The sequence below is a fragment of the Chroicocephalus ridibundus genome, chromosome 1, assembly GCF_963924245.1.
Source record: "Chroicocephalus ridibundus chromosome 1, bChrRid1.1, whole genome shotgun sequence".
Classification (NCBI taxonomy): Eukaryota; Metazoa; Chordata; class Aves; order Charadriiformes; family Laridae; genus Chroicocephalus; species Chroicocephalus ridibundus.
The window spans coordinates 152,071,398-152,091,045 of record NC_086284.1 but is presented as its reverse complement, the minus strand read 5'-3'; the positions used below and the strand labels follow the sequence as shown (position 1 = coordinate 152,091,045).

Genomic DNA, 19,648 nt, shown 5'->3' with positions numbered 1-19,648 from the left:
ACGTGACATTATAGCACTAGCTAGGGAAGGTTGGTCTGGAACACGAAACAGCTCTCAGAAGCAGCAGAGTACCTACCAGAACACACTGGAACAAGAACACCAGGCTAAGACCAACCCCTATATACTGGTATTTCATAGGGGCTCACTACTATGTATTTCAGCTTCACAGTTGTTACCTACGCACACAGACACAGGGAAACACTCAGCAACTACCAAGAAGTCCTCAAAGAAAACAGAGTCAAAATGGAAGAAACAGCTGATGACTCATCTTTTTTCCCAAAAGAGAAGGTACTAATTCAGACCATACACATTCTCTTTTCCCAGGAAAAATAAGCAAACCTGCAAGAGTTGCAAAATTGCAGCCTGTATCTTACCTCTTAGTTGATGATCTGTCTTGACTATGTTCTTGATGTATTCAAAAGTACAATCCTGCCTGCAGTTTGCTTGGAATTCTACCACTTCAATCTATCAAAGAGGCTGGTAAAACAATATCCTAAAATCGGACTCTTACAAAAAGTGAGAACCATCTCACTGTTATCTTTTTGCAATATCATTAGAGACAGTGAAATTTAACTCTTCTGACATTTAATGTCTGTTTTCTGTAGATCATTGGCATGCTCACAATAGGGATAAAATTCACTATTCTGACTGATATTTTGTTGTAAAGTAATGTCACAGTGAGACAACGGATCTTCCACGTAACAGCAGTGGGGAGTAGCTTGCAATTGTGAAACCAAGTGAAACCAACTCATTTTAGGCAGAACAGTCAGACAACTTACAGGAAAGCCTGTTCCATGGAAGAAACAGCAAGAACAACAAAATTAATCATCCAAGCTTCTGATGTGGTTCTCTGCGACTGTGACCTGCATGATGCTAGATCTAAAATGCATTTCCCATCTACCTACCTCTCGCTTAGATTTCTGGGAGGAGCGTTCCAGAATATCGTCACTGGAGAGGTCAGAGTCCTCTGAGAAACTCAGGTGTTGACGGAGCTGCAAATCTGAGAAGCCGGGAATAAAAAGGGGAAGTTAGAGAAATGGTAACTAATCTTCCTGTAAAGATTTCAGAACTCAGTTGGTAAGTTGTTTGATTGAGTTTCAAAAATACTTAGGCCTTTTCTGCCAGTCTCCGTTGCTTCACCTGGTATTACAGAGTGATCAGAGAAGCACTGCTCCACAAATTGATCAACGTTAGTTAGAAGCTCCATTTTAAGAGCACATGACTTTCTGCAAATGCTGTTAAAAATAATGGTCATGATTCTCCCTTTGTACTGTAGTACTGTATCAGTGCTCTTACCACAGAGCACTTGGATGACAGCAGCTGGCACTGTTTTGGCTATTTATACAAGGCTAGAGAAATGTAACGTTTGCTTTCGATCACATTTATGGCTATCTTATTTACTGTATCACAAGTTGCCATTAAATGTCTCCACCTGCACCTGACGGCATGTGAGAGATTTACATGAGGCCACAGAATCCCCACTTCATAGATCAGCAGACAGTTGCCAGATCACTGAGAACACGGGAGTAACTGCATCTCTGCAGTCTTCCTCATCCTTGGAGCCAAGTTGAAAGAAAGAGAACAGACCACCCAAGGAAAAGATGAGGATCAGACTTAAAATAGAGATGAAATGTCACAAACAACTGATTTCAACAAACAGTGCTTATTTCTCAAATCAGTCTAAGGCAGAAAACAGATGCGCCTTGTACATATCGCGAGTAGCGAAGCTTTTATTTAAGGATCCGTTTTTTTCAGTGGCACATCAACTAATTCTGTCAATATGCAAACATACAATTCTAGCCACTAGCACTTATCTTAATCTGTCCATTTGACACAGGGGAGCAGCGTCATTCAACACAGCAGCTGAATGACAAAGTAAGCCAAACCTACTTTCAAGGACACCTATCTGTAAGAAAAATACATAAGGCAGAGGCACGTATTTTTTATACCTGCAGCTGTAACCAGGGGAGAAGCTTTGTGCTTGCCAGAATCCACAGTGGCACTACTTGAGGGAGTACTTGGGCAGGATTTGTCATCAGTCTTTTTCTTCTTGTCTTTTTTATATCCAGAGAAAACAGACTTCCATAATGACCTAGGCTTTGTTGCTTCCTCTGTCCCACCACTAGATTTATCAGAAAGCCTGCTGTCATTTTTGGATTTCTTCTCCTTTTTGTTCTTACGAGGGGAGAAAATAGAAGTTCTTTTCTTACTCTTCCCACTGGAGCCTTCTGAAGAGGTGACAGACCCTTCAGGTCCAGCCACATCAGCAGCAGGAGTGGAGAACTTCTCACTAGCAGCATCATGCTTTCGTGTGGAACCCTCTGGTATTTTCAAGGCCAGATGCTTTGGAGAGTCATAAAACAACTCTTTGGTCTTCAACGGCATAGAAGACGCCTTTCGTGCCCTTGTGGCCCCAGCAGCAGCTGCAGCCATCTCCATATCTTTCATCTTACACAACTGTTTAGCCATGGCATCACGTAGTGCTTGGCTCTTGACAGACTTCTCTCTGGCTCTCATTCTTTCTTCAGCAAGCTCCTTGGCCTCCACAGAAATTTCAGGCAACACTCTCTTCTTTTGGTTAACTCCTCCTTCCATTGAGGGTGGACCACCATTTTCTTTGACCAAGGGCAAAAGAAGTGGTTTCTCTGGCCTTGGTCTACTGGTAGGAGGTGTAAAGAACTTCTCATGAAGGCTTGAGTCCTCTGTCCTGTCATCATATGTGTCCTCTACATCATCAGCAAATGGAATCTCATCCACACTCTCTGCAAAAGACTTTCGCACGTCATCTTTTTTGGCCTGGGTTGACTCTTTGGCAGCAGAGGTCGGCTCACGGCGTGGGGGAGCAGGAGGTGTTGATGCTGGTGTTGGAGGAGACCTGGCTTCAACCTCATTCTGCCAGACTGCTTGATGTCTCTTTCTACGCAAAGTGGCTGGTTCTTCATCCTGAGGTGGTGGTGGTGGAGGACTTGATGGAGGAGTAAGCATGGTAGAGTCAGAGGTGTTGAAGCTCTGGCTAGCCATAGTTCTCATGTTAGATGAGCTCTCCTGAAGGCCAAGTCCAGAACTGCTCGATACATCTCTCCTTTCTTCACTGGAACTCCTTAGCTCTTTTTCTGATGGAGATTTTGGAGTGAGCAGAGAAATCTGCTCGTTTTCTAACTTGGACAGTCCCTGTCTTCTTGGGGCAGGCTGTGGTTTCACAAGCTGGAGCCTTTCATCCCCTGAAATATTCTCGGTATTAAAAGTCTTCAGAGGAGTTGTCTCAAGGGCAGATACAGTAAAGTTCGTCTCTGTGCGTTTGTTTCTGTCTACTGGGGTGAGTCCTAAGCTCCTCCGGATTTCAGCACTCTTCATCCAAAACTCTTCCACAAGGTTACTCCGTTTCAAGGCTTCTTCTGCAGTAGTAGGGCTCCCCAGTTTTTCCACCTCACTATCCTGGCCCCTAAGGACCAGTTTAGCTAAAGGAGTAGACGTTAAGGCTGGGACAGGTTGGAAACATACTGGAGGCTCCACTGGGGATGGAATGGATGTTTCAGCAGAAGGCAAAGGCTGGGAACAGATAGGCATTTGAGCCGATGTTGGGGATGAAGCCAACGTTGGTCCTGCTGGCTGAGACTCTGCTAGTGATGTAGGTGCGATGGCTTCTGATGATGCAACTGGCTGGGATAACACTGGAGATGGTGGCACCAAAGGGCTCTTAACTTTCCTGTCTTTGGGAATTTCATCCTTTGGTCCTTCTTCAAGAATGAAAGGCTCAGGAAAAAAGCGTCCCTCTGGAGATTTTATTGCACGGATTACTTCAGCCAGGGGATCTTTTGCATCCTACAAAAAATGAAAAAGGAAATTTTAATAGTCACTGGGCATATCAGAATACGTTTGGTTTTTGTTTTTTTTTTTTTTTTTTGCATTTAACAAAGTCAGCAATAAGGAGACCATCCAAGTATCAAAATATGAAAAAAACCCACACATGGCATCCTATTCACAGGCCTGGAACATCACTTAGGATATCTCCTCAGGTATGGTTCACTTTTCTGTCACATTGTATAAACCATCCTCTGTAGATGATAACAAGGCAAATTTAAATTTTGGAAGAAAAAACACTAAACTAAACCCCAGAAAGCCATTTTTATCTTTTCCTGCTTTCCCTTCAACTCTCCAACTCTGTGTATTGCGGTGGTCCCTCATCTCAAAGAAACCTGATGCAAGTCTTTCCAGCTCTCATCAATATAGCACTTTCTGCTGGCTAGCATCTACTGTCATGTTTTCTTAAAGCAAGGGGTGCTTTCTCTGTTAAAAGTAAATTAGGCTGCAATTCCTTTGCCCCTTAATGGTCTGAGAAGTGTTGCTTTTCATCTCCTGCATCCAGACTGCCATATTACTGAGTAGCACAATTCGTTGTTTTACAATTTAACCCTTCGGCAGTGGACCCTTCTTAACGAATTCTGGTATTATTCTTTCCGATGACATCTTTTGCACCGTCTTTATTTTGAATGCAGACAGTTTGGTTTAACTGACACATGACCACGAGAGCATGAATCTCTCTATCCGTGTGCTTGTACGACATATATTAAACACCCAGGTCTGGAGTACTGCATTTAGGCACTGCCCTGATATAAACAATGTCTTCCAGAATCATTAAATGGTCCTGAAAAAAACCGCTCAATTTTAATAGAAAGTGAATGTTGTCAGCAATTGCTGTTGGCAAACCAGCCTCATCCCATAATGTGTCCACTGTAAAAGTAAACTAGTTGATGATGAAACTCTCTAGGATAAAGTCTAATCTTTTAGTAATTCCTTAAAAACAAGCACTTAGGAGGGAAAAAATTGAACTGAACATTTTAAGGGTCATGTACTTCCTGCTCGTACACATAGGTAGCTGGAAACACCACAGTATGCTTGTATGCTGACTCCAGGGCTGACAACATGACAGTACATCATTGCTATGTCTCACATCTTTAAGCTGAACTATGTTGTTACTCTGGAATAAATAAGCACAGCTTTGCTTACTACTAAGTAATACGAATATAGTTTCGAATTGCAACTGTACAGAATCTGATTTTGGTACAGAAAAACGATAGCCAAATCAGGATAAACAGGAAACACTTTATGGCTCCTCTCATGCATTATACATATATCTCTTGTTAACTGCACAATGAAATTAAAATATCCTATGTAATTCCTTTTCGGGCTTTGTGATGGGAACTTGTGTGACTGTGACAGAGCCACTACACTCTGAAGATAGGAAAGAAAAATAGTGTATTATTTCAAGTCTAAATGAAATCAGATTTCAAGATCAACATAAATTATAGAGACAGGAAAGGAGGAAAGCCCACTGCTGTCAGTCCTCTTCAGTTTTTCCAACAAACTGTTCTATTGAACAACAGGTAGTACACAGAAAGTTCCAAGATTCCCTTCCTTACCTCTGCTTGTTTTGCTCTGGGACTATCAACTGGAGACAGAGGAAGAACACTGTCACTAGATGACTGGATAGGGATGGATGGCTTGCATGGATCTAGGGAAAGCAAAAATATTTCCAAAAATACATGACTGCTAACATTCTTTTTTTCTTAATGTTACACACAGCAAGTAATGACAAATTTCTCAGCTTCTTACAAATTCTAGATCGGACATCTGGAACCTAGTCAAAAATTTTTAAATGTCCAAATGGTACAAGCTTTTTAATGTAAAAACTTCTACAAGTGAAAGCAGTTAGATGGGCTCTTACACTTTAGGAAGCTGTAATTAATGGATTCAGAACATTCTTCTCAAAATGTTAATGCAAGCACATAGCTTGCTTGCCACTGAGAGTAGTGAGATGGTTCAAATCCAAAAGACTGTCTTCTCTTAAATTTAATAAATGTATAGACTATCTCAAATGCAATTACAATCATCGAAACACTGATGGGAAAGCTATTACCTTTTGTCACACTGCAAGAAGCACCTTCTGCTCCTTCTTCATCTTCTTCATCTTCAGAGACTTGTAGTTCTGGCTCTTCTATGCTACCTTGATGTAAGCGGAACTCCGCTTCTGCATCAGATGGGATGTCATCTGATAACGGATGGGGCAGGAGAAAAAACGAAGAAGTCTTGGATACAAGTCCATCAGGACACGTGTTTATTATTTTAAAACCTTATATAATCCTTTCTTTCTATTCACATGGTGCTAATCACTTTCATAACCTGAAAACCTAAATGTTTCACCCTTTCTGTGTGTGTGCTAGAGTAATTTAAGCAGTAAATTATGGACTATTAGTACAAATAGCTGTATCAGTAATTGAAGTCATACCTTTGCATTTTTCTGGAAATTTTGCAATGTTTTCTTGCATATGTTGTTCATTTTACACTAGCAAGGGAAGATTTTTAGCATAATATTGTGGACTTTTCACAAAATTACTTCTGTTTCTGTTATTAAGCAGGATTAGTACTGAATACGGACAGAAGACCAAGCCCTCTAGTTAGTAGATGGTGACAGGACATGAGAAATTTATTCTACAACCCATGGCGTTGAGGTTCATCTCTTTCTTTTTGTCCCTTCACTCCTGGCTCCCTCTTGACTATTTGAAATAAACTCCTACATCACTAAAAATAAGATCAGGCTTAAGTACTGTCATACAAAGTATTTTCTGTTCTACACAATTCTGTTCACCTAACAGGCTTAGATGATGCACAGTGGAACCCTACCGTCATCCAGCTCTGCACCCGTGTCTCCTTCTTCACCTGCCTGTCCTTCAGTGTCTGCTGGCTCCGTGCCCAGCTCGTCCTCCACATCATTATCCTCACATGGAGCTAGAATATATCCAAATATTGAGAAAAAAGAAAAAAACAAAACTATACAGTGAAAAGGTTCTACATTGAACTTTATCAACAGTTTATAGCTGAGATATTTATTAATTGTTGCCAAAAAAAGAAATACTGAAATGTGCCACCTGGAAAGACATCTATCGTGAAATGATACTTGCAGACTCCAACAAATCAAGGAATGCCTGCTCTTGGGGTGTCTCCAAGGCATTTGCAGTGAAAGCAGCCAGGGCTGCTTCTGAGCAACAGGCCTTGTGAAAAATTAAACAAGAAGGGGACTGGGAGGACATTAAACCAGAAAAAAAGTTTACTGTTCTTCCAGAAAGATTATTTTTTGTCTTTACCACACCGAAACAGATACCACCACTTTATACCATATGTGTATTAGGTGAAAACTGGAATATCAGAATGTACCACAACTGTTCACCTGGAAATTGAAACAGGCTTTTAAGGGTGTATATCAGAGACAGAGTCTAGCTCTAGGATTGATCATTATTACATCTGGGAACTGTTTAACTCTGACTACAGCAGTCTTTGGTAAAAGGGTCTAGGAGACTTGATATGCTGTACAAGTAACTAGGACACAAATTAATTGAGATATTTTTAACTAAGTAAAATGATATATTCAAAACTTTATTTTCTGTTACCTATCATAATTTGACTTGCTGGGTCAAAATAAAGAAAAGATTCTTGAATTGATAACTCTGAAAAGGGCATTTGACATTACTACTTGTTACCGGATGTAATTACAGGAGGAGAGACAAGACCAAACTGTAGGGTCTAAATTTCTTTATTAAATGACACTTTTTAAAAAAACCTAAACCTTATCACACCTTGTCCCATCTCTGGTGCTATGGATGATTTGCTTATTTTTTTTTTGTTAAGCATTTTATAAAACATAATTTAAATCTTAAAAAAAGGAATCGAGCACTTCCAAGTTTTTTCCTAGAGTCAGTCAACTATGTTTTTTAGATTTGCGCAGCAACTTAGCATCAATTCATGTTCAACAACATGCAGACGTTTAACTCTGTTGTATATCCTATTGCAAATGTGTACACAGTCAGCATGTATTATTATGCATAACGTTTGCTAGTTATACACATAGGATATGGTCCTATAATGATGATAACAGATATATTTATAACCTTCTTGGTTGCATCTATACCAGTAAACTAAGCGGTGCAAGTCATACAGTGAATGCATAGTGTCATACTGTCATCTTTAGGAGGGCTCCTGGCATGACTCCCAGCAGCTAGTTCCCATGCTAGGGCTGGAGGCTGTTTGCAATCAGCACTCCGGATGCAACCCTCTGATTCTGAATGGCAAAAAAGTTTAGCCATATGGGAGCAAATCATGCCGTGTCAGCTTTCTTCAGAGTCAGAGAGTAGGCCCTGATCCTTTTTATTTACTAGTGACAATGTGGATTTTGGAACCATTTGTATGCTAGCATTACTAATTAAGACAATCTTGAAAACAAACCAATTCTCCCTAAAACTCGGGTCTTGCAGCCTCTCCTCTTTCTCTTATAGAGGTTTTTGCTTCAGTGGGTGGTTTGCCTTCCTCCTTCAACCTGACAATTTCTCTTTTTCCACGCTTCTCCTCTCTGTAGTATTAAGACAGACAAATATTTGGGCTAGTTTATTTTCTGTCAACTACTGTAAACAGGCAGTTACACTTAGGTGTGATAAATCACTGGCCTATTCCTTTACATCAGAGGCTTATAAAATCCAGAATCTTACAGACGTTGAGCGTAGGAGACTGAGTCATATAGCAAAGGCTGGACTGCCCACAGAGGCATTTGCAAATCTACTGAACAAAACCAAACCGTGCCCCAGTCCGATTGTAGCTTAGGTATGCAGTAGCTTATGTTATTTTCGAAATAATAATGTCATGGGATGATTTTATGGTAGCAGTAAATGTGAGTAATCTTAATCAAAACTTGCAAAAACATAACTCTGATGTTAGGAAAATCTGACACCACTATGTATGTGTGTCTTCAGATCCAGAAACCATGAGCTGACATGATGTGCATAGGGACCGTTGTAGAGAGAAGAGAAAATCAACTCTTAAATAGGTTGGTACACAAAACTCAACAGAAGATTACAGATGCATAGATAAGTAACAACTTGGTGCAAGGGTGGATCCCATTTTGAGGGACATGGAGAGCTTGCAGGTGGCTGGTTATATTATACATATACTGGGCATATACGTATACGCAGTTAGGATAAGGAGCAAGAGGCCAAAAGCTGTCACACAATAACTCAGAAGCTACACACTATGGCAGCCAGAAACTGGGATCAGCACTTGGTTTGTATCAGCTAGCAGCTGTGAGCAGACTGCATCGTGTGCAGACGTCTTGTAAACACTGCTGCCTTGCCAAAGCAGCAGCAGAAGCAAAGTTTTATAGGCAAGCTGAATATTCTGATATGCCAAAGCAACTTAGCTGTACATCAGTCACCTAGCCACAAACTACTCCTGTTCCACTGATCTAGATACCTTCACTGTTTTGCACAAATTTACTCCCTTAGTCTAATCAGAGAATCTTCATGCTCATCGGTTTTGTAATAGAGCTTAGAGGACCACATAAAAAAAGCAGCTGAGCTCTACAATCCTTCAACATTCCTGCAGCTTTCCTAAATAACATGAACCCAAAGTCAAAGGAGACACAACAGCCATCACTATTGCTAAAGATCCCAGCTTCAACCTTATTCTTCTTTTTTGTTTTCTTCACCAGATAACTCGAGTTTGCAGTTGCTACAGACAACAGCAATTGTTTTAAGCACACTCTGTCACTTAATCTTTCAACTGCAAGAAAGCCCCATGTTCTTTTAGTCAAGGAGCTAGGGGAAGAATAACTGCTCCAGTCTTCAGTTTACAAAGCAAATCAAAGCACTCAACTAGATTCCTCCTCCTACTTTATTACACCCAAGATAACCTCTCTGTTTGGCCTGCCTTTGGAAGGGTTACAACAAATGTCAAGTTCATGCAAGAATGGACTGTCTGAGCAAGGCGTGCATGCACACTCCCCCTTCCTCCCTCCCTCCCTCCCTCCACGTCCAGTCATGCAGTAGCGACAGGGCTGTAAGTTCCAGGGTTAAAGTACCAGCTCAGCTGCTGAAGGCATGGAAAAGAGACGGGCAGGGTTATTGTGCATTGGAATACATAGAACATCACCAAACTACCTCCAGGGACCGTCTCCAGCCACGCCTGTACCGCCTCATGGCGTACGGAGGGAAGGTCGGATGCTGAATTTAAAAAACAATAAATTGTAAGAAATCAACATTAGACCATTGGTAAGCGTCTGAAACAGAAGAGTGACAAAGGGAAATTCTTCAGTAGCAAATACAGGAATAACACCTATGAGATGTTAAACAACCAATTCCAGGCTTGGGATTTAAATCAAGGTAACATACAAATGGGAGGGAGCTAATCTTCCTTTAGGATCTGTAATGTTAGAGGAAATACGGACAGCACTGAGAAAAACACTGCATCTGACCAGCAAGTTGCTGCTGCTGTGCTCTACTTGAAACTCTGCAGAGGAAGGAAACTCACAGATGAAAGAGCTGAGCAACAAGAGAGAGGGGATCATAACAGGTACCTCAGAACCTGCGCTGCCTGGGTGCAAATGCCAGCAGACGAAGAAGAGTGCCCGATGCAGGATGAGAAGGGCTTCTCTGTACTGTCACACCACCCCAGGCTTTCAGATCAACCCGCACTGCCAGTGATACTCAAATGGGCTCTCCAAACACCTTGTATCACAGAATACAGCTCAGCCAGAACAAATTTGTCTACTGAACTCAAATTTTCAACTTATGGTGTATCCACAGGTAGTTATTAGCAACAGGCCTTTAAAAACACCCCAAAACCTGCTGATAAGCTTGCACATACCTGTCCTGTATGACAAAGTAATTGAAGCAGCTAATCTATTGACCAGGATTGTCCTAGTTTGGCCCAGATTTAGGGGAAGGGAAGGGAAGGGAAAGAAATATTGCCTTGCTTCCCAAAGGAAGCTGGAAAGACCACAAAATCAATTTGGAAGGATCAACACAAGTTTTCCTTTCTTTTGCTGACAGCTGTAACCAACACGCTTTGGAAAAGTAGGAATTATAAAACACAAATTACAAGAAAGACTCTGAACCTGTAGCGCCACAGAACCTCAAGCAGAAGTAACCTTAATTGTAGTAAATTTAAGAAACTTAATATTTTTTACTTAGATTTCTTAAACATTAAGCAACTACTCTAGCAATACTGAATGTTACAGACAGTTGAACACAACCTATTTCTGTGGTTGCAGTAGGAAGGAAATACCCATCTCTTACTTGTAGAGAGCAGATTTCACACCAGAAAATCCCAGTGCTTTCTACAAACTGCAATCAGCCAAACTGATCTGGAACTGCATATCAAGTTGGACCAGGGTTTAAAAAAACCCTAACATCCAGAACTATGAGGAAAAGATAATTATCTGGAATGGAATATGATCAGGCAACATGAGGTAAAGCCTTAGGCTTTTTTAATACAGATCAGTCATTAACTTAATCTCACATTTCCTGTAAAAGACATCCCTTCCCACACCATACTTACTCCCTCTACAATTCTGGCACAATGGCTACAGAAGACCACCACCCATCAACTACATTGTTAACTTTTATTAAGCATAGGCTTCTGCATAGGTAAAGCACCTATAACATACTTACCTTAAGACACGTTACAATATAGTTTAGAATAAGGTCAACAGGGACTGCTGGAAGGTGCTTACAAGAGAGCTAGACTGTCGGCATTTTCCCCCCAAAGTTTTCCTTTAAGTAACTGGCAACTCAAAAAGATTACACCTCACTTCAACAAAATAGATATACTGTCAAATCTTAAATACAGGTAGTCAAAACCACCACTGGTCAGATTTGCAAGCCCTTTGAACTCCATTATTCCCTGCTGCAGATGCAGTTACACACTTTGAAAAGCACCAGCAGAGAACCATACTCTACACGGAAGCCAACCATGTTCCATCTTTTCTGTAGTAGCTACACAACATAGCCCTTCAGCTTTCCCTAAAGAGGTATAGAGTCCTCACTGAAACAAAAAGCACATTATAGCTTCCACTACTGCCCCTAAACTCAGTTACTGAGGGCCGATTGCCAGCACTATCAAATCACGTGTTTAATGAAGATGTGTGTAATGCTATGGAATCAAAGCAGACACGACAAATGGGTCAGAAGTCACGCCACCATGGAGCTGAGAAAGCAGTCATTTTAAGTAGACACTGACCTGAGAAGCAAAATGTTTAACCAAGTGTAATTTCAGTGTAATTTGAAAGTAGTTCCGTTCAATCAATCACTGCTGCCCCTGCTGAAATGCATAGCTCTTGAAGGCGCAGAAGCAACAGAGTTAAACAGCTGTAACCGTGATCTAGGAATTGACGCTGTGGGGCTGGGGGAAGATTACCTCTGGAGGTGGAGGACTTTGAGGTTGGGACCATTTTTTCCTCCTCCTCTTTTTCACGGATGTGTGTCCAGTGCACATCTGCCAGGATCTCCAGAGGATCCACGGGATTTACAATCTGCTGCAGTCTAAGGTTTCCAGCTAGCAGGAGAAGGGCATGGTGTACCAGGTTGTAGGCAGGGTGGTATGAAGGACAGGGAGGAAAAGATGGGGGAACAGTGGAAAGGAAAGGTAACACATCATAGGGAAGGAAATAGGAAAAGAAGAAAAGAATATATTACTGGCTAAGATCAGTTTGCGAGACAGATAGAAAAAGCTCAGCATTGTGTGTGCACACGTACACCAATACAGCGCTCCTCATACTCCCCATCAAAGCTGAATAATGCCATTCCAAAGGCAAAAAAATGCTATTAAAAACTTCATTGTAGATTACCTCTATTGCAAGCAGCTTCACTGAAATGAAAGACATTCTCTGGGTGTCCAACAGTATGTGGTATGTAAATACCAATTTAGCAGAAATTTCCAGCTCCTTCAGCCTACTCATTATGATTATTGCCAAAGACGTCTTGCTGTTAAAGGCAAGGGACAATCTACATTGTAGTTTGATGCACCAAAACAAAAGGTCTTTCATTCCCTACTACTGGGTTAAGTACTCCTTTCTATGCTGGGTGCATATTTCTTTGCGAATTAAATTACATGATGTATCTCAGAGTTTCAAATGTGTGTGTATAGGTGTGTATGCACACATGGGTGCACACTTACTTTAGCACTTAAAACAGTACTTTGTTTAATCCTGCTCTTTTTACTGACTCGTTTGAAGGGTAGAATTTTTTTTCTGAATAACAACAGTATTTTCATTATGACTTAACAGCTCCCCAGCTCTCCACAAGGGACTTCCTGTTGCACAAATGAATTTGTTTAAAAGAAATTCCATTACTCCCCAATTACCTGCCTACACAAAGCTCAGCTACTTATGGAGTTTCAAAGGGAATAATGGGCACCTAAAGCAACTGATAAGCAACTTGCTTAACTGATGCAGAATACGCACCTTGGGACCATCTACTCTGAAGTGAGTATTATATTCATAGACCCTGTCCTCTATTGCTATCTGCTGTGGGATTATAGCTCAGGTTTTATTTACCCATAATAAAATAATTCATTCTACAGGGACAGATGTTCAGCATCTGCAGGAGTGGTCTTCAAAAGCAAATGACTCATCCTGGAAAGTAAAATGCCCACTTACTTTGTAGAAGTCAATTTTCTCCACAGCTGGATTACTACTGAGTAGGGCAAAACACCGTTTCAGCAGTTTAGAACCTCAAAGCAATTAGATTTTCGTGTGGTGGACTAGTGTTTGAAGGAAATAAGAAGCATTAGCAGCATATAGAGGCTGCACTTGTGATTTCCTGCTCTCTTGTTTTAATCAAGTTCCTCTCTCCCGGCCATGTTTTCCCCAGACATGACAAAGCGTTTGGGACTTCTGTTTCAGGATTGACTGTGTGTGACATTTGGCACTAAAACTGCAGAAGAAACAGGCAGAAGGAACTGCAGGAAGGACAACATCACCAGCTGGTTATTAAAGGAGAATAGGGATCAGGCACACAAACTCAAATGCAGAGCAGGATTCACAATTTAGCCAAGTATTTATCAGTTTTATGTCTCTGTTGCTTCATCAGAGAGTTTTCGTATCAATTGGCACAACCGCATGGTCTGCCAGAGCTCCTGGACATCCTGCAGGGACAGGAACCTGAGCTTTTCTCACTCCATACCAAAGCACTCGCATGCAGGCCCCAAGATGAGTAGAGTTAGCGTTTGCATTGCCACACAAAATTTTGTGTTAAAAGGTTTAGGTTTGCCAGCAATGGCTGAGAAGTATATAGTCACTCAGCAAGGCTCAGAAAGAGCAGGTCCCACGTGTTCTGCATGTTTTAAAATGGATTTCTCTGGGATTTAGACCAGTGTAACTTACACACCTTCAGTTACTCCACAAGTCTCTAGACAGAGGCCTGTCCTGATTAGGACATGGTTCCTTCTCACCTTCAGTAAATAAATAGCAGCACAGCCCACCATGAAGGACTGCTGCTTAGCTAACAGGCAAACCTAACTTTTCCTTGAGGTCTAAATGCTTGAGAATTTCAAACGACACCTGGTGTAGCCTTCCCTCAAGGCTGCCTGCTGAGCTTTGCAGGAAGCTGGACATTAATTGCACTTACATTTGGAAAGGTAGCTTTCCCCTCTAGTTCCACGGTAGCACCTACCAGCATTTTACAAGCAGAGGGCAGTCTCAATGTTTAACTTTAATGGAATGAGAAGCCACCCACAAATCAACTCTTTAGGAGTCAGGTCTAAAGCACACTAGCAACTGCAATAGGGGGAATTTCTTCAGTTATGCTCTTCGTCATCTTACTAATACTTCTCATTCTTACCATCAGAAAAGTTAAGTTGGAAAAAATTGTAATACCTCTTTTTTTTTTTTTTAAAAAAAAAAAAAAAAGAGTCAGAAGCTAAGCTACAGTTGTTACAACCATAAGCTGCAAAATATGCAGTTTGACAACTGCATATGCCCTCTTACCTGCAGGAAGGCACTCGGATTTTCCTCTTATGTGTTCTGGCTCTAATGAACCACATTGAGGGAATAAGGGATTAAAAAACCCACATGACAATGCACCATGGAAAATAACACAATCAGTTAGATTGGAATGTCAGACTAACTTTATGCCCATCGTATGAATGTTTGAAAAATCTTGAGGGATCACTGCAGCTTGATTAGCTTCCCCCACAGACTCTCCCCACAGACACACACTCACAAAGGACAACGACAAAAAAAATGTAAGCTTGTTGACATGGGCAATCTAAAGACAGTACTTCTCATGTGTCCCACGTGCCTGACATATTGCACAGGTGCAATTAGTCTGTTATGGAACAAATCTGAAACTCCTAAATACATAGGGGTCACTGTTCATGCACATTACTGTAGCAAATTGTCCAGGTTTTCTAGATATCCTGAGGTACTTGGCAGCTTTATCTTTTTCCTAAAACCAGTGGCAATGTCAGACCTGATACATGGCACTGGGACCAGGAGATGAAGATAACACCAGCTACTGAATAAGTTTTTAGAGAGCTGGTAAAGCAATTAAATAAAACACAGAAACTTCTCATGTGGGACCTGCTCTTTAAAATATTCCCCCCTCCTTCGGGGAAATGGTAGCGGAGATGGTATATGGGTACCTTTAAATGTACCCGTGTCCTCTTCATTTGAGAGACGTTGAAGCCAGAGACCTTGCTGCAGCTCGCTCTCCCAAGGGCAATACTCCCCCTCTACAGCAGAGGGAACCACACATCCATATATAACACCAGACACGCGTGTACACACACAAGCGATGAAGAGAGAGAAAGAGAGAAAGGACAGAATCAGAAAGAGAGACTGTCTGGAAGTCCAGCAACTCCACATGCTCCTGCTGTATTCAAAGTGTCCAACAGGAAAACTGCTTGAATGAAACAATGTCCGTCCAAGAACACCATGGTTTAGCAGACTAAACACACAACATGCATGTTACCATACTTTAAAAGCAGTCTTGACTTCCACAGATTTCAGTTACGGAGATACAGCTCCTACATTGAAAAAGTAGCCAAGCAGCCTGCTGAGCTCATCAACAAAACTGCCACCAAGACTCAAAAAGCTGGACCATTGCTTGCATTAGGCAGCCAAAGACCTTTACAAAGAAGCTCTTTGGAGTCTACTAGTCTTCACAAAAAGGAAATGTGAGTACAAAGACAAAGACAAGATCAGCAAGAAATCTGGCATGGTGGTGAAACACTGGAAATATATCTATTCTTAGCACAAACTTTGCATTTTGATGACTGAGACAAACACAGGGGAAGGAGTCTTTCCCTAAGATTTTCCAAAGAAATCCCTCAGAGCTAAAATGGGAACCATCTGAACTCCCTGATTTCTCAAGACCATCTTTTAACTAAGAAGAACTACCAGCAGCTTCTTCTGGGATGCCCTGATGACAGTCACAGGGCACTACCCCTGAGTGAGGCACTCTGCAAAACTGAAAACACTGCCTTCACAATGCTTCCAGCTCTTGCTGACAAAGAACAAAGGGCACATTCAAACCCAATTCCCAATAATAATAAAAAACAACAATAAAACAATACAGAGTCACAAAGCTGTGAATTGCACACGTTGGCATGGTGTATGGGAAGCATATTGTGTTGCTACCATTGCTGTAACTGCCCTGTGGGCAAAGATCTTCTGTATCCAGGATGATTTACCTAAAGCTTTCCTTGACTCCCTCAAAAATCAAAGCAATAAAGAAATGGAAGAAGAAAAGTTTTCCAAGGCAAATCTTTCTCATTCGCATAGCAAATACTCAACTCAGTTTTCCCTGCTGTCTAGCAGAAAGGAAGGACAAATTAATCTGTCTAACCTTCGCTCGACTCCTCATCTTCCTCCTCTTCATCTTCCTCTTCCTCCTCCTCCTCATCTTCTTTGTCCTCAATCTCATGATTTTCCTCAGCCTCAATCTCTTCTTCACTCTTTCCCTTCAGGAGGGCATGGATACGCACAGCCTCTTTCCATGGCACACCACCCAAGTCTGAAGGAGGTTGCTGAGGCAGCAGTAGTTCGTCTTCTTCCTCCTCATCTTCCTCCTCCATCTCTGACTCTGAACTACTGTAAGGGTTTAGAAAAAAACATAAAGAAACAACTAGTTAATGCTTCCTACTTCAGTCTTAGATCACTGACAAGTTGTTTCAATACATACAAAACGTACGATGGAAACCATAATACGCATTTTCTGCTTTCAATATTTCATAGGCATTTTAGTGACAGCATCATGTGTGGGCTGCAGTATGGTCCTTGCCCTGCTTCTTTTAAAGAAGGTGATGCAGCAAAGTGCCTGTGAAGCCAAGTCCAAATATTTGTGCAGCACTAATTGTTACAGTTTGTGACAGCTGAACAGAGAAGAAACTACTTTCTTCGTATCACATTGCTTTGGATAATCCAGTGCAAGAGTTCTTAGCAGTGTCAGAATGTAGAAGGTCACGCCTTTCAATAATGGCAGCTACTACTGGCATTTTGGATAGCTAAGATGTTTTTGGCACTTGCTGGGGTGAACCACAGAAGGCTTTGGGAGTGGAAAGAACACACAACATAACTATCAGGCCAAAGGATACAGCATGTGAGCTAAGGAGAGCTGGAGGAAAAAAAAAAAAAACAGAATTCCTCACTTTTCTATATCCCAGACAGAACTATAATGTGTATCCAATTAAGTACACAGTGCACATAGTGGCAAGAAACAGTAGGAAGCAGTGCAAGGATAATTACAATAAAGAGCTTATTATTCTCACAGCAAAGTCTAAAACATGCAAACCAGTAAATCAGTAGTGCTTTTTAGTAGACATCTCTGTTTAATTCTAACAGTTCCTCAGTTTAAGCAGCAGGGGAAAGAAACGTAACCGCCTATATAATGAAATTTAATCTACACACTGGACTACCTAGAGGTACTGGGGAGCAAGATGGTTGCATTTGTCACTGGAAAATGAATGTGAACTACAGCACATTCAGAGAACATATCTGCAGGGTGAAAAGGTCCTCTTCCTTTGAAGAATCACCTGAGAACAGAATTCTACTTTTGACGCTTCCTTATGACAGCTATCACTGTAGTTAACAGCCTTTGGCAGAACCCATTCCATATAGACAACAAGAGGGAAAACCGACAAGTTGAAAATAATGCAGTTTACATTTCATGTAGGTCTATAAAATATAACTTGCACAGTTGTTGCAATTCTGTTTCCCAGTCACAGGTGTTATTACAGTGTGTGACAAACTGACAGTTAAAAAAAAAAAGTTATATATGGCAGCACTCTTTTCTCTTATATTGCAGATAAGCATATTCAGGTGCAGAACTTCAAATTAGTCCAATACTACACAAACATATCATATTTACATGATTTTATTCATTTGTCTGAGAGACTATTTTTAATAGCAAAGCTAATAAGAAAAGTAACACTTTTCTCATCCTTTGATTGTCATGTACTTCTGTCCATAGGCCCTTAAATTCTCTTCACTGTTCTGCATATATATAACATTATTTTGCTCAAATTACAACCCACTTTTTCACAGCATACTTATTTTTACCAGGTTGCCTGGTTTTCACATGCTAAATACTGAATACAAACACTGTTGCATGCCACAGACTTGGTGCATGCCACAGACACAGAGACCAAAGCATATTCCAAAGGCTTTACGCAGATATTGTCACAGAGACAAAAAAGTGACGTTCCCCTCCTCCCTGATTAACTTTCCCACCCTTTGGTATGGAAATAAACCTGACAGGTGCTGCATGCTGGGGTTTTCGTACGCTGTCAATAAGGTTTATTGCTGCTCAAACTGTTGCCATGATTGCTGAATGGGACAGGCTGCTCCTCTTCAACCAGCCGGCTTATCGCATGCAATATTGACAACAAATTCTTTACCACATAGCTCACTTTACCTTCTTTGGCTTTTATTTATAACTTGCTTTTTGTTTGACCTTTGAACACTGAGAAATGAGAAGCTGAAAGACGGCAGTGAGATGGTCTGGTACAGCAGGCATTCCTTTCAGCGTGGCAACCCTGTGCCACAGGAATTAATTCCACAGCTGAAACTTTTATTTTTCTATAAAGCAGAGATCAAAGACCAAAATAAGTTGCTTTATAGAATTTGTATAAGTAGTTGAATATTTCATTAAAAAGGTGCACCTACGCAGATTTAGTGCTGAGGAGAGGAACCCAAACCTGAACTGTGGAAATGAAGCTCTTCTCTTCCCTTGCCATACAAACTCATACAGTACAAGCTGTCCTATGACACTCCTTCAAAAGGCCACGGGGTATTGTACCAAAACTGCAGATGATGTACTGGGAGTTACTGCAAGTTAAGAGAGATGAATAAGGCATCTAAAGGGTTTTCTGCTCCTCAAAAGCTGTCTGGTCAGGGTTTGGTTGCTTAAATGACTTTTTTCTTGTTGAAACTTAAACAAGATTAATTCTCTTTTGAAAAAAATATACTTTCAATTCTGTTTGCTGCACATTTTCTCTGCAGTGTGCATGCTCCTATGTGTGTGCGTGATGGGAAGCTGGGCAGCAAAGTGCGTGGTCTTTGCTTGATTTAGAGTTAACGCCTCACTGAACCTTGAAGCCCAATCCATTGCTCTGTAAGACACGGAAGGAACAAAAAGTTCCCCATCTCCTCCACCTGCTCCTAACCCTGCGGCGCTGCACCAAGACAGTGAAGATGATCAAATCAGGGCTTTGGTTGGCTTGCTGCAGGAGTCAAACTTTTTCTTTTGTTGCTGAAAAAGTGGTCAGACTTTTTCCCTTTCTTTTTTGGAAGGGCTTTCTGTGACATACCATGGAGTGGCTAGAGCTG

General features: G+C 41.2%; 1 protein-coding gene across 12 annotated transcripts in view; it reads right to left on the bottom strand.

Annotated features, from left to right (window-relative positions):
• MICAL3 (microtubule associated monooxygenase, calponin and LIM domain containing 3) overlaps positions 1 to 19,648 on the bottom strand; it is a 166,621-nt gene that overhangs the window by 28,516 nt on the left and 118,457 nt on the right. For 11 of the 12 annotated variants that reach the window (XM_063359212.1, XM_063359149.1, XM_063359125.1 and 8 more), the window contains 9 exons: positions 16,668 to 16,912; positions 15,463 to 15,552; positions 12,238 to 12,375; positions 9,981 to 10,043; positions 6,682 to 6,786; positions 5,918 to 6,049; positions 5,421 to 5,512; positions 1,950 to 3,822; positions 906 to 1,000 (listed from right to left, as the gene is read on the bottom strand). In XM_063359212.1, coding sequence (XP_063215282.1) covers positions 906 to 1,000; positions 1,950 to 3,822; positions 5,421 to 5,512; positions 5,918 to 6,049; positions 6,682 to 6,786; positions 9,981 to 10,043; positions 12,238 to 12,375; positions 15,463 to 15,552; positions 16,668 to 16,912 — 2,833 coding nt within the window. The remainder of the gene's footprint in view (positions 1 to 905; positions 1,001 to 1,949; positions 3,823 to 5,420; positions 5,513 to 5,917; positions 6,050 to 6,681; positions 6,787 to 9,980; positions 10,044 to 12,237; positions 12,376 to 15,462; positions 15,553 to 16,667; positions 16,913 to 19,648) is intronic. The other variant, XM_063359184.1, reaches the window with a different exon arrangement.